Below are 16,394 nucleotides of genomic sequence, written 5' to 3'. Positions count from 1 at the left end.
AGCATGTTTTCTTTAGCTTCAGCCTTTGCCCTTTCACTGGTATGTTCGCAAATAGTATTTGGTATGAATTGTTCACTTGATGTGTGAATACTTGAAGTGATCCTATCCCAAACTATGGAGTCCAACTTCATATGAATGTATTGACTTTATATATAAATCTATTTAATGAATAACTGTTGTTATTCAGTGATTCATAGGTCCTTACCAACATTTAAAATTGTCTAAATGAGTCCATTTGGTTGACATTAGTGCGTTTATTAATTAATAAGATCTTCTAACTATTTTTAGAAACTCAGGTCTTTTTAACTTCTTTTCTAACTGATAGCATCTAGTTAGTGAATATTTGTTTTTTTTTGGGTTGCTGTATTTTCTTGTTTCTCAAAAGCAAACAAATTAACCTTTTTTAATGGGGTACACTTGTCACTTTATAATTTAAGGTCAAAGAATGACTGTGTGATCAAGTAATTGTATTGTTTTCCTTTCATTTGGTTAGTGTTTCTTCATTTTATGAGAATTTATGCAAGATATTTGTATTGATTTTCATTATTTTGTCAGGTAATCATTCTACTTACAGCAAAACAGAGGAAATAATTTCAAGTAGGAAACCATGCAATAATTCTAATATAAGCATATTCTGCTACAGAAGAAAGGATATAGTTATCTTATCTTCCAGACATATTTGTTATGTTTCTCCTGATATATCTTCATACACATTTTCCTTACTTTATCCTGTTTACTGTGCCTATTATCCTAGTGAAGTGACTGGAATCTGCAATATTGTCTCATTTCGCTATAACAAAATGTATTTCTCTGTATGCCTACAAAAGCTGAATAAATACATTTTATTTGACTAACATTTAAAAAGTACATACTGTATCGGCAGAGAATAAAAACTAATATAATTTTAGACAGCTAAAATTAATAATAATAAATAATATTACCTGAGTCTGGAACAATGGGCTTTATTTATGTATCAATTTAGTAATTACAACATCTTAGGTATACTGTATTAAAAGTTTCATTTTCTAATGATAGAACCTAGACTTGTGAAGTTGAGTAAATCCTTAGAGTTCATCAGTTTATTTACATGTCAGAACCACTTTTCAAAACCAGGTGACCTGTCTCCATATTGGATGCCCCTAACTGCTTCCCTATATTTTCTTGCATTGCCATTTTCTGCTTTACTGCCAGCTTGTGGAGTTTATTTATTTATTTATTTTTGAGTATCTTAGATGGTTTTGCCTATGTGAATGTGTACATGGATTAAAGTAACTATTTATGTATGTGATTATAGATAATGACACTAAAATATTTCAGCCCTGTATCCACATTTGTCACAGATTCTAATTTGAAAAAAAAAAATTACCTTAAAGTCATTAGTTTCTGGTAAGATCTTTTGATGCAAGAAAGTTAATTACACAGAGATAAACAGTTTTCACACTAAAGCAATGCCAAAATGTCTGAGTTCATACATATTGGGCATTATTTATGCATATATGAGATATCAGAATAATTTGAGTTTCCACTTCAAAGTAATTTATTTTGACCAGTTTCATCTTCCATTCTTGTTATTGTGTTTTTTTCTGTGCTATGGTGTGTGGTATATGTATGCTCTTGCTTTTATTTGCAATAGATTCTTCTTACTGATTCCAGAGCTTGGTGTTCCTGAACACCAGTTATTTTCCAGATCTGCTTGCTCCCCATGAGACCAGGCATACAGGCTTCTGTTGCCATGATGAACTGTTTACTTGGGTTCTGAAGATTTTCACCCAGGCACCTTTATAGCTCTTTAGGCACTTGTACAGACAGCATGCTTAACCTTGAGCAATCTCTACAGCCCTCAACTTTTCTTCTTTATTTATTTTTTTTAATTTATTTGTGAGCAGAGAGAGATAGAGAGAAGACACACAAAGAGGTAGAGAATGGGCACGCCAGAGTTTTCTGCCACTGCAAATGAACTCCAAATGTATGTGCCACTTTGTGTATCTGGCTTTATATGGGCAAATGGGAATCAAACAGATTGGTAGGTTTTGCAGAACTTGACTGCAAAGATATTTGTCCAGTCCTCAACTTTTTTATTATAGTAAATGACAAAGTTCTGAGGAAATTGTGGTGTAGTTGTAGTTAAAACTTGCTGCAGATATTTACACTTCAGGAGTGTATTGTCAAAAAGAGTTTTGCAATGATCCCCTGTTGTGCTTTGCAAGGATAATCACAGTGGCAGCCACCATCCAGGAATAAAAAGAAAATTTCCTACTCTTCTGATTAATTTTTAATTTTCTGATGACTAAGAACATTATGAGAGATATCATTGTTTGCTGCAATTTATTTTGATGTTAATTGGAAAGTTTTAAGACAGTTTAGTTTAAAAAACTAAAAGATTGAGATTTCTTCTGTATAAATAGCTTATTGACAGAAGCATGATGTTCAAACATTGTAGGAATAATTTTCCTTGTAAATTCTAGCAATCCCTTGAATAATTAAGTCTACTAAAGAACACATTGCATGTAGACATAAATCAAAATATCCATGCCAGAGCTGGAGAGATGGCTTAGTGGTTAAGTGCTTGGCTGTGAAGCCTAAGGACCATGGTTCAAGGCTCAATTCCCTAGGACCCATGTTAGCCAGATACACAAGGGGGTGCAAGTGTCTGGAGTTCATTTGCAGTGGCTGGAGGCCCTGGCACGCCCATTCTCTCTCTCTCTCTCTCTCTCTCTCTCTCTCTCTCACCCCTTCTCTCTCTCTCTATCTGCCTCTGTCTCTCTCTGTCTGTTGCTTTCAAATAAATAAATAAAAATAAACAAAAATAATAAAAATGTATCCATGCCAAGAAACAAAATCCGGTTCTACTATTATAAAAAATAAAAATAGAGCCCATATTTTAGCAAGCTTTTGCATTTTTCATAAGTTGTGTATATTACACATGGGCATGGTAAAGCATATTGATTTAAATTGCCTTCCTTTTAGAGAACAAAACTTAAGTATCTTATTTCAAATGCCAACTTTTTCTACTATATCAAAACATTCATTCTTAAGAATGAAGTAATGACTATTGAAAACATTTAAAAGTTAATAATAAGGGCTGAGAGGATGGTTTACCAGTTAAAAGCACTTTTTTGCAAAGCCTGACAGACTCAGATTCAATTTCCAAACTGCCCAGGTAACCCAGATGCAAAAAGATGCATAAGTACCTGGTGTTTATTTATACTGAAGCAAAAAGCCCTTATGTACCCATTTTTTTCTCTCTCTCTCATAAATACATATTTTTTTTCTTTCTTTAAATTATTTATGTATTTGCAAGTAGAGAGAGAGAGAGAGAGAGAGAGAGAGAGAGAGAGAGAGAGAGAGAGAAAGAGCTGGCCAGGGCCTCTAGCCATGGCAAATGAACTCCAAATGCATGTACATTGCTTTGTGCATGTGGCTTTATGCGGGTACTGGGGAACCAAATCTGGGTCATTAGGCTTTGAAGACAAATGCCTTAACAACTGAGCCATCTCTCTAGCTATACATAAATATTTTAAAAGGCTTCAAGTTATCTGATTCTTTGATTAAATAAATTCTACATTTATTCATTCCTAGATGCTTACTGTAACATAAGCTCCACAAATTCTTCATTTTTAGTTTAACGTGAATAATATAGTTTGAAGAACCATTTTGGAAATACAGTTTAGATGAATTTTTAATATTAACCATACTAGCATTAACAATTGGATGATAGACTCTAGGGATTCTGTTACGCTAGAAAGAAAAAGAAATGTTGCAGATTCTATATGGATACATAATGTTATGTGTATGTGTGACATGAATGGAGAAATTAATCTTCATGGGGGAACAAATGAAACTGATGAGAAGAGGGGTGAGAAAAGAAAGACTACAGGAGTATAGGAGAAATACTCAACATAGTAATATGTACTTGTATGAAAAACTTAAAAATAAATAAAAAAGAACTACCAAAAATACTAAAAACTCATTTTAGAAGTAGTATACTATGAATTGATTTCCCAAACACATATATCAGAGTACATAGGCATCTGTCATTCTGTCATCTGTTATCTATCTATCTATCTATCTATCTATCTATCTATCTATCTATCTATCTATCTACATATATACACACATACATATTTGCTATCATTATAACCCACAGCCAAAATAGATTAGCAGTATAAGGAAATGGTAAAATTATGCAGAAAAGTCAATATAGGCATTTTGTATTCCTTAAAGGTTTTGTAAGTGTCTTTGCCTGGAATCTTGGATTTTATAAGTATTACTGAAAACACAAGGAAAACTGGAGTATTGCTACATAATATACAGTTTCAGATATTAACTCATTTGTGGTATAGGATATGGTATATGGGAGAAGGGGTGCTTTAACTAGTCTCACACTGATAGACACAGGTCTCAAATAGAAATCAAAACTTATGTTTAGTTGAGGACATACAATCTGGGCTGAGGAGACTGGAATATATGGAGTTGTTCTTGTAGGGGATGCAGAGATAGTATTAAGAATCAGAATGAGGGCTGGAGGGATGGCTTAGTAGTTAAGGCATTTGCCTGCAAAGCCAAAGGACCCAGGTTTGATTCCCCAGGATCCGCATTATCCAGATGTGCAAAGGGGCACATGCATCTGGAGTTCTTCTGCAGTGGCTGGAGGCTGTGTCACCCCATTCTCTCTCTCTGTCTCCCTCTTTATCTGTCAAATAAGTAAATAAATAAATAAATAAATATAATTTTTAAAAAGGAATCAGAATGAAGTATGAGGCTGTGGATGGTTCCTAACTGCTCATTCTATAGTTAATACCCAATCCGCAAATACATGGAATAGCTATCAATGAAGGAGCAATTTCCAGGAATCTGTGTGCTGGGGGGGGGGAGGGGAAACAGTTCACACAGGTTTCATACGAGGTTCATATTAGTGGATCTAAAAACTACCACAAACAAAGAGATAAAGTGAAATGATCCCATGCAGAAGGATATAAAGCACAGTACCATAGTCTAACAGCTCAACAATGATACTCAAAAACATAAGCTGACTTTCAAATAAATAATCTTTCAGCCAAAGTACAACTCAGTGTGTTTAATATAACATTTTTACTATGAAAAATGTCACTATTTCCCATTTTTACAGCTTTTTAGTGTGAGGGTATTTCAAATCTCAGATAAAGTCCTTAGACTTTCAAATAAAATGACCAAGAAACCAGATCTTATGACAAATTGAATCCTAGAAAAATTAAGAATCAATGCTTAAAAGCAAAAAGAAAAACATATTCTTTGTACAACTTTGTCCAATTCAGTGGCTATGAGCCATGAAGCTAATATGAGGCAGACTGTTCTCACCTAAATTGCTAAAAAATATCAAAAGCTATTCATCTTAGTACCCAGAAGATAGTTGGCATACTAAGTCAACACATGTTAATTTCTTTCTAACATGGTTTGTAAGACAAATATGGCACAAAATACAGTCATCTTCAGAGCATGATATCCTAGTATACAAGGTAGGACTTAGCATTTCTTGCTACAGTGGTATGCAGAAAAATTAGAGCTTGGTGAAACATGGAGGCTGCTTCCCTGTCCTCTTTCTCTGTCCCTTAGAACTTAGACCTAGACATTTGCTTGAGGCATAAGTGCTTGCAGAAAATTCTCACTGAGGTTGAACAAATCACTTTTCATACTAATTTGTGTTAATAAGTGAAATATTATTAAAATAAAATATTTACAAATAGAAGTTTTAAAACAATGCCTATTTTTACAATTTAGATCTATACCCCTTTATATGTAGATTTCCCTTGATTATTATAACCATGGAAATCATTGTAGATTTTATTAAGAGTTAGTACTGGACATTACATCAAATAGGTCAAACCTTTTCTCAGGAAATGTCCTATACTTGGGTAGGCACTATAGTCACAAACTATGCTGCAGTAGTGTTTAAGGGGATTTCTGGGAAAGAACAGGCACCTGATGCAACTCACAGAGACAGTGTGCTTACTCCATGTGCTGTAGGTATGAGTTATGCGACGTTAGTAAATATACAAACGTGATGTCTTACAAAAGTGGGAATAGTAATTTATCTCATAATTGAAAGTCAAAGCATAAATTGTGAGACACATACTTTACCAGAGTAATAATCTAAGAGAAAAAAATGTAGTAACTTCAGTACTGTCTATAAATCTGATGGCTTTGGATGCATTCTCATTTTACTGTAATAAAGCAAAGACAAAAATATTTCCTTTGTAACTTTAACTAACAATTTATGTATGTTGTATAAGTGAATGAAGAAGTATCTTTAAGTTATTTTGTCTACATAGGATATACTCATTTCCTTTTTTTTTTTCCTTTCCTTGATTTGCCTCTATATTACCCAGTGGGGTATCCATAGTTTCTTGGCCAATTAGCAGGGAATTCAAGGCAAATCTCTGGGTCTCTAAGGTGAGTTAGACATAATAATAATCTAAATGAAATATGTGTTTCTTCCTCAGGGAACATCCTGATGCACAAGGAAAACCATAAATTCTTCTTACCCCCAGAAAATGTCAGACCCATTTGTAAGAAAATTTAGATCCTCCTAAAAGGTAAGTGTATTTCCAGCTGATCAAATCCAGGGTAGAGGTAATTTCACACTATGCAGGGCTTCTTTCTGACTGCAGGCACCCTAAAGTTGTCTGTAGATTCCTAAAAACATACCACAAAATGTCTATATGTTTACTAAGGTGTCCTGCAGTTAGTGTTTGTAGATAACTAAATCCTAGGAATTGAACAAATCTGCAAGAGATATTAAACTTCTGAGTTAAATAAGGAAAAGATAGACACATATCAAAAATTTTTCAACAGTCTTACAAATTAGAATATATGAATCATAATATTTCCAGGAACAAGCTGGGTTGTGTCATTATATTTGATCTTCATATAGATAATATTTAAGCTTTGGAACACGTCTCACAAATGTTTTGTAATAAAAGTATTATTTTCTTTTAATATATCTAAACAATATTTCAAAGGTAAAAAAACAACAACAAAAATAGCCTGTTCATGGTGTCCTGCAGCAGTTCTATGGTGGTTGCTACTGCTCTTTCACCAAATCAGTTTTACTGGCTTGATTTGAAGATAAATAAACAGTGTTGAAACTGAAAAAAAAAGTTTTTTTTTTTTTAATTTATTTATTTGAGAGCGACAGACACAGAGAGAAAGACAGATAGAGGAAGAGAGAGAATGGGCGTGCCAGAGCTTCCAGCCTCTGCAAACGAACTCCAGACGCGTGCACCCCCTTGTGCATCTGGCTAACTGGGACCTGGGGAACCGAGCCTCAAACCGGGGTCCTTAGGCTTCACAGGCAAGCGCTTAACTGCTAAGCCATCTCTCCAGCCCCCAAAAAAGTTTTAATATAAGAATAGCCAATGAAATATTCTGTCAATAGCATATAATGTATATTTATTGATATAACATGCTTGGCTGTTACACTAGCTAGCATTAGCATTTCATTGCTTGATGGTAAGCCTAAGTGAATTTTACCTGAACAAGCAAAGAACTCCTAACTTCAGTTGAAAACCATGCTGACAGAGGCAGGTTTCCCCTGACTAGCACTGCAGGGTCATAAAAACGTGGATAAGGCTAAAGCAGCTTCTCTCCAGTCAGAGAAATTTGCAGTTTGTTTTTCAAATTCTTGTATTTATTGATTAAATGAAAAGGAAATTTATGTGTTTGAAACCTTAGTGCTATATTTATAAATACTCCATTGTCTGATTTCACTAGTAAATTGTTAGTAATATAGGATGCAAACATGCTCAAATGAATATAGCTTTGCAGACACTATCATCTTTATATTTTGTGTTACAGGGTGAGTATATAAACTTAAAATATGAAATTCTCTGAATACTCATGTTTAGAAAAATATATTCAGATGTTATGTTGAGATGCTCATGATAAGTGAATACTTTATAAAATGGAAACAAATATGTATGCAGAGACATAAGTAATATTCAATTATCATGAAATTATACAATCATAAAATTTATAAGCATAAAACTTATATTTGTAATATTTCAGACACATTTCAGTATTCTGTGTTAAGTGTCAAACTTCCCTATGCATCTGTAAGTCAATTTTAAGATGTCACTCAGTACTTGGAAGGATACATATAAGGCAATCTAAACATAAGATTATTTAATTTCATGTTCTCTCTCCCTCCCTCCCTCCCTCCCTCTCTCATATATATATATATATATATATATACACATATACATATATATGCACACAAATATACAGCCCTTTCTCTCTGTATCTCTATCCTCTTTTCTTTCTTTCACTTCCTCTCTTTCTTTGTCTTTGCAATAATACAAAAATAATCCAGTAGAATACCCAGACAAAAGTAAACATGTATTTCAACAAATTTTGAAGTCTTTGTATAGATAAAATGAATTCTAAAGTTTTATTATTGATATTTCTACATTTTATAGATGGGTATGATTTAAATATTGATGACATTATGTAACCTTTATCTATAATTTATAAATGCATGACATCTGGAAGAATTGCTCCTCCATAAAGTTTAATAGTCTATACATTAATTTAGTTTCAAAATCAGATGAGGCATTTGCTTTTCTTGAACAATCTATTATAAACGAAGTAGCCATTCACTCTACAAATATGAATTTATGTGAAACTAGATGAAAATCTTAAACAGTATCTCTGTTTCTTTCCTGAAAAGATAACTGGGTGAAATGGACAAACAGAACAGAACAGTGCTGCCTGAATTCATTCTGTTGGGAGTCACACAGAGGCCTGAGCTACAGCTCCCACTTTTTGGGGTCTTTCTCATCATCTACATGGTCACTGTAGTGGGCAACCTGGGCATGATCATTTTGACCAAGCTGGACTCCCGTCTATTCACACCAATGTATTTTTTTTATCAGACATCTGGCTTTCATTGATTTGGGCAACTCCACTGTTATTTGTCCCAAGATGCTGGTTAATTTTGTTGTGGATCGAAACACCATTTCATTTTATGCATGTGCCACACAACTGGCTTTCTTCCTTATGTTCATCATCAGTGAATTTTTTATCTTGTCAGCCATGGCCTATGATCGCTATGTGGCCATCTGCAAGCCTCTCATCTACAACGTGCTCATGTCTCAGAGAAAATGTCACTTGTTAGTGGGCATTCCATACCTCTACAGTACATTCCAGGCTCTGCTGTTCACGAGTAAGATTTTCACCTTGACCTTCTGTGGCTCTAAAGTCATCAGCCATTTCTACTGTGATGATGTCCCTTTGTTACCTTTGCTGTGCTCTAATGCCCAGGAAATACAACTACGGATCATACTATTTTCAGCACTTAATTTGATCTCCTCCCTCCTGGTAGTCCTGGGAACCTACATTCTGATTCTGTTAGCCATATGCCAAATGCACTCTGCAGAAGGAAGGAAGAAAGCTTTCTCTACGTGTGCTTCCCATTTGACAGTGGTGGTAGTCTTCTATGGTTCCCTCCTTTTCATGTACCTTCAGCCCAAGTCTACTCATTCATTTGAGAGTGATAAAATAGCTTCTGTGTTTTACACTTTAGTGATCCCCATGCTCAACCCCTTGATCTACAGCTTAAGGAACAAAGAGGTAAAAAATGCCTTCTTCAGGGTATTTAAGAATTTATGCAAGTTTATTACTTAGTGCTCACTATGGAATTCAGTCTTAATAAACTTCAATTAAGGCACATGCCATTTTATTGTATAACTTAGACAACTTGATGTTTTCTCCTATACTTTTCTTTGATATCATTCTAGTTTTCATTTTATTGCTCCCTTCTTTCTTTGAGATAATGATAAATGAACTATTTCTCAGAAAACTTCTAATGTACTATTATATATTATTACCTCTAGTTCTCAGGCTGCATGTTAATTTCTCTAGAATCGCTACTAAATTGACACTATATGCCTTTTGATGATTGCCTTTCTATTTATCCCTTTACATTTCTGGTAGCCATCATTCTTTTCTGTCTCAATACATTACATATTTATTGTTCTTTTGGATATGCAATATTTTTCATTCTGCATCTTATTTGATTAGTATCATCCCCTAGGCTTATCCATGTTGCATAGGAATTTGGGTATACTTCTGTTATTTTTTTTTTATATTTTACTTATCTACAAGGAGAGAGACAGGCACACACACACACACACACACACACACACACACACACAGAGAGAGAGAGAGAGAGAGAGAGAGAGAGAGAGAGAGAGAGAGAGAGAGAAAGAAAGAATGGGTGTACCTGATATTTTTGCTACCATAACAAATATCAGATATATGTGCCACTTTGTGCATCTGGCTTTATAGGAGTATTGGGGAATTGAAACCTACTCAACAGGGTTTACAAACAAGCACATTTAACCACTGAGCTATCTTCCCAGCCCTGAGTACATTTCTTTGTTATGCAGTAATAGTAATTATTTGTGTGTATATATACACATAGCACATACAGTTTACTAATACATTACTAAATATTTTATATTGAATCTTGGCTACTCTAAAGCTGAAATTAACATAAAAGTGAAACTATCTTTTGAGATTTTTACTTCATTTTTGGCAAGCATATTCAGAGTGGGGGATGCTAGGTCATTTATCCTCGTGTCTAATATCTTAAGGTACTTCTGCTTTGTTTTCAACAATAGTCGCCCCTATCTGATTTCCCTAAAACAGAGCATAGAAACAGTCTCTTTGTACTCACCCTTCTTAGTATTTATCTTGAGGGCAAAGATACCTATATCTATAAAATTTTGGGTGAGTTGTTGAATTTAATTTGCTAAATGTTTTATTGATGACTTTTCTTTCTATATTCATCAGAAATATTGCCCTGTATTTACATTTTCTGGCAATGTCTTTGTCTCATTTTGGCAGCAGGGGGATTATGACCTCATAATATGTATTTAGAGATAATTTATCTTTTCTGCTTTTAAAGGATTTGATTTACTCAATTTTTGACCTTTTTGTAGAATTCAGCTGAGTAGCTATTTCTGTCATTTTCTGTATTGGGGAATTTTAGTTATGATTAGAGTTAGTTTTAAATTTGTACTGATATTTAATTTTGTTTTTGTCCATGTTTAATTTTATTCTATTTTTATGGAGCTGTTGAGGCTTTGTACTAACTCTTTGTGTGGGGGTTTTACATATTTGTGTATGATTGTACTTGTGTATCTGATGTACTAAGGAGAACTTCAGGTATCATTTTTTTCAGGTGTCAATCTCCTTTTTTGATGCAAGTTACCTCATTGGTCTGGAGCTCACAAAGTAGGCTACATTGGCTGGTCAGTGATCCCTTGATCTGCCTGTTTCCACCTCTAGCTTGGTATGAATATCACAAACACATACCACTGTACCCAGCAATTATATGTGGATTCTGGAAATCCAATTCATGTCTTCATGCTGCAATACAAACACTTTACTAATTCTCTAACCCCACGCTTTTAAATTTATTGCTTAAATTTATATAGATAATATATTTCCTGGAGCTTATTCATATCTTATTTGTTATATAATCATCTGACTTAGTGTTGTCTATAATGTTCCCTTACACTCGCTTTTACTTAAACCTTCCATTGCAATTTCTCCATTTTTATTTCTAACTCATTTGAGTATTATCTCTTCTAAGGTTTATTTTGTACATGTGCATGTGTGCATGTGTGTGTGTGTATGCATGTGCTTATGCATATTTGTATGTGCGGGTTTGTATGTGTGTGCATGCTTACTGATGTGCATGTGTGTGCATATGCACATATGTGGAGGATAGAGGTCAACACTGAGTGTATTCCTCAGTCCCTCTTCACCTTATGCTTTGAGATGGAGAATTTCACTACACCTGGAAATCATCAGTTAGGCTAGACTAATGGGTGAGCCCCAGGAATTCCTTCTGTGTCCCTCCCAGTGCCAGAATTGCAGGTATACATCACTACACCTGACATTTTGCTTGGTGCTCAAGATCAGAATCCACTCAGCAAGCACTTTACCCACTGAGTCATCTCTACAGCCACATATCTTTTACTTTTGAATCCTAGTTAATGGTTTCCCAGTTGATTTACCTTCTTTCAAAAATATCAGATTTTAATTTTCTTTTAAAAATATTTGTTTATTAAATATTTATTAATTTATATTTATTAAAATCAGCATAGCTTAAATGAGATAAGCATTATCAATTTAGGGACAATTTGATGTATATAACCTCTCTTTTAGCCAAAGACTTGTGAGAGCTTGACACTGGAGAATATAATCTTTGTCTCCATAGGATTCTACAATGAGCAGATCTCTTAGCCAATCAGAAAGCTATTGTTGCCCATCAAGGCTGTGTGCCAGTATTGCACTGCCATGTACATCCTGTAAGGGTGTTTAATTCTGAGTTTCTTAGACTGCTGGTTGCTCAGACCATTATTGGCCACTTTCCCCCAGTAGGTTATGTAGCATTTTACAGCACTAGATGGGCTGTCTGGGCATTGGATCTCTTGTTGGCAAAATATGGTCTTCAGTAAGGTCTTATGTTTTGCCTTAGGTGGGTAGTAAAATGCTTTGACAGAAAACTGTGTTTATTTGGGGACCTTGTAGTTCTCTCTGATCAACAGCTCACTGTGGGTATCAACCAATTTCTGGTACTGGGAGTTACAGACCAGAGACCAAAAAAAGAATTTAATTAGTTAATTAAGCTTAGGCTTCATCCCACCCTCTCCAGGGCCCTTCTTTCCAGGTACACTCCCTTACTTCTTTTGAGGGCTGTATTTTTTTAGTATTTCTCCAAGGATAAAGGCTTCTATGGTACAAGTTCATTATGCATTTAGTTTGGTTTTTGTTTTTCAACACCCTCCCTTCTTTTCCCCCAAAAACCTTCTATCCCTATTGTCTGGGCCTTGAGTTGCTTATCAGGTATGTGAGCAACTGGAGCTGGCACAGGTTAGAAACTGCAGATAAGTGAGACCATGTGGTGTTTGTCATTCTGTGATTGTGTAAACTTGCTGAGTATGATCTGTTTCAAGTTCGTCCATTTTTCTACAAATTGCATTATACCATGTTTTTCTTATGGCTAAGTAGAATTTTATTATGTAAATGTACCATAACTTTATTATCCGTTCATTCAATGATGGGCACCTGGATTGATTCCAGTTAATAGCTATAATCTGATCAGCCATAAAAATGGTTGATGCTGGAGGTTTTATTGGTATTGCATTAAATCTGTATATTGCTTTTAGTAGAATTGCCATTTTCACAATATTAATTCTACCTAACCAGTGGCATGGGAGGTCTTTCCATATTCTCAAGTCCTTCCTGATTTCTTTCTTGAGGGTTTTGTTTTTTTATGTTTTCATTATATAGGTCTTTCACATCTTTGATTATTGTTATTCTGGTGTATTTTTTCTCATTGTTTTGCTAATGAAAATGGAACACACTGATTTCTTTCTGTGTATATTGTCCTTTGAATATAGATAGGCTACTGATATTTCTTTGTTGATTTTGTATCCTGCCACTTTCCTGAAGACAGGCATTCATCACCTTTACAAGTTTTTAGATGGAGACTCTCGAATCACTTATGTATAGGATCATTTCATCTTCAAATAAGGCAACTTTACTTCTTCCTTTCCAATTTTTAACATTTTATTTCTTTTTCCTAAGTTATTACTTGGGCCAAGACATCTAGTACTATGTTGAAGAGCATTGGTGATAGTGGGAACCCCTGTCTTGTCCCTGATCTCAGTGGGAATTACTTGAGTCTTTCAATGTTAAGTACGATTTGGGCTTTAGGTGTTTTATATATAACATTAATTGTGTTGAGATATAAACTGCCTACGCCTGTTCTCTCCAGTGTTTGAATCATGAAGTCGTGTTGTATTTTGCCAAAGGGCTCCTCTGCATCAATTGAGATGATGATGTTGTTCTTATGATTAAATTTATTTGGGTACTGTATTACAAGGTTTTGATAACCTTGATAATCTCCATGGATGTCATATGTGTATTTAGGAGATTAATCTGCTCTGAGTTTAGATTTGATAGGCAGAATGCAGCTAGGAATTCATCCATTTTTTTCCAGACTATCCAGTTTTTTTGGAGTAGAGGTTTTGGAAGTATGCTTTGATAAATCTTCCAATTTCATTGAGGTCTGTTGTGACCTGTCCTTTTGCATTTCTAATTTTGTTAATTTGAGACTTCTGGGTTTTTTGTTTGTTTGTTTGTTTTATTTTGTATTTGCTTATTTCTGTTTCTTTTTTTAATCAAACTGGCCAGGGGTTGATCAATGTTGTTTATTTTTTCAAAGGACCAGCTCTTCATTTCATTGATTTTTCAAATTGTTTTCTCAGTTTCCAATTTATTAATTTCTGCTCCAATATTGATCATTTCTTTCCATCTGGAGCTCTTAGGATTGTATTCTTATTGTTCTACCAATGCTTTTAGGTGGATGGTTAGGTTATTAATTTGGGATCTCTCTGTCTTTTCTATGAAGGCATTTAGCACTATGAATTTTCCCCATTCCCTGAAGGACTGCCTTCATTGTGTCCCATAAGTTTTGGTCAGTTGTGCTTTCATTATCATTCAATTCTAGGGTTTTTGTAATTTCTTTTTGATTTCTTCCACAACTCATTCATTGTTTAAAAGTGTGTTGTTATGTTTCCAAAAGCTGGTGGAATTCCTGATATGTCTCTTATTGTTAATTTCTAGCCTTAAAACACTGTGGTGTGATATGATGCAGGAAGTTACTTAAATTTTTCTTAAATTTATGAAGGCGTGCTTTGTGGTGTAATATATGATCAATTTTGGAGACGGTTCCATGGTCTGTTGAGAAGACTGTGTATTCTTTAGAAATGTGGTGGAAAGTTGTATAGATATAAGTTAGGTCAATTTAACCTATGGTGTTGTTGAGCTTTATTATTTTCCTGTCTATTGATGATAGTGGAGAGTTGAAGTCCCCGACTATGATATTATTGGTGTTTATTTCTGCATTGTTGTCAAGTAGATTTTGTTTTGTTATGTTCTCTTGTTGGATCATTCCCTTGATAAGTAACCTTCTTTGCCTTTTTTGATTACTTTTGGTTTGAAGTCTATTTTATCTGGTATTAGAATAGCTACACCTGATTTCTTCTTATTTCCATTTGCTTGAAATATCATTGTCCACCTTTTTACCCTGAGGAGGTGTCTGTCTTTAGTAGTCAGGTGGGTTTCTTGAAGATAGTAGATAGAGGGGTCTAATTTTCTGATCCACCCTGTTAGCTTATGTCTCTTGTCTCTTAATTAAAGCCATTTATATTTATGGTAACTACTATGCGGTTTGATTTAATCCCTAACATAATGTGGTGGTTTATGTAGTTTGGTGTTCTCTTGGACTTTATAGTTTTTTGTGCCTTCTGTGAGGTTGGTTGTTGTGATCTGCTTGTTATAGGCATTTGAGGTTGGTTATTTGATTCTTCTGTGTGGAGAATTTCCCGAAGTACTCTCTGCAGGTTTGGCTTGTAAATCTCAGTTTTATTGTGGAAAGTTTTTCTTTCACCATCTATTTTGAGGGATACCTTTTGTAGGTAGAGTAGTTTGGGTTGGAAACCATATGTTCTTAGACTTTTCAGTGTTCTATATCAGACCCTTCTGGCTTTCAGGGTTTCCACCAAGAAGTCTGAAGTAATTCTGATGGGTTTACCTTTGTATGTAATGTGTTGTTTCTCTCTAGCTGCTTTTAGGACTTTCTCTTTGGTATCAATGTTTAGAGTCTTATTGTTAATATGTTTTGGAGAATTTCTCCATTGGTCTAGTCTGTTTGGAGTTCTGTTAGCTTCTTGTAACTTGATGGGACTTTCATTTGAGAAAGTGGGAACATTTTCCTCGATACTTTTGTTGAATAGGTTTTGGCCTGAATTTTCCCCCCTTCTGGTATTCCCATGATCTGAATATTGAGACATTTAAGGGTATCCCCCAGTTCCCTCTTGTTCTGTTCACAAAATTTTTGAACTTGTTGAAAATTTTGGATGCATAAACTGTTTGTTCTGTTTTGTTTTCCAGTTCAGAGTTTCTATCCTCCACCTGGCTGACTCTATTCTTTTTAGCTTCCAGAGTTTTGGGCTTGTTCAATTTGGTTTGTATTTTCTACTAACTTTTTATGTGTAGTTTCCAATCTTCTATTGAGTTCCCTTTTCACATCATTTTGTGATTTTCTTAATGCTTCTTGGAATTCATCCTTGTATTTATTTATGACTTAATTGAGCTTAGCCAGCTGATTATGATGTCCTCTTTTTTAAATTTTTTCACTCTCCTTCAGATCTTTTAACTGTCTTTGGAACCCTTCCTGGTTCTTATCTATTAGGTCTATTGTAGCAAGGACACCATTCATATGATTATTGGCCCTTTGTTGCTTTTCTGTTAGTTCTGCAATTTCCTTGGTCAGGGTT

General features: G+C 34.6%; 1 protein-coding gene across 1 annotated transcript; it reads left to right on the top strand.

The window, feature by feature from the left end:
• Positions 1-8,714: 8,714 nt before the first annotated feature.
• LOC101610754 (olfactory receptor 8K5-like) lies at positions 8,715-9,660 on the top strand. The gene is given in 2 exon segments (XM_012950958.2): positions 8,715-8,897; positions 8,899-9,660. Coding segments are annotated over 2 exon segments (942 nt in total). The 5' UTR covers positions 8,715-8,717.
• The last annotated feature ends 6,734 nt before the right edge of the window (positions 9,661-16,394 follow it).

Source organism: Jaculus jaculus, chromosome 1 (genome assembly GCF_020740685.1).
Source record: "Jaculus jaculus isolate mJacJac1 chromosome 1, mJacJac1.mat.Y.cur, whole genome shotgun sequence".
NCBI classification, from domain to species: Eukaryota; Metazoa; Chordata; class Mammalia; order Rodentia; family Dipodidae; genus Jaculus; species Jaculus jaculus.
This window is presented reverse-complemented; position numbering and strand designations above follow the sequence as displayed.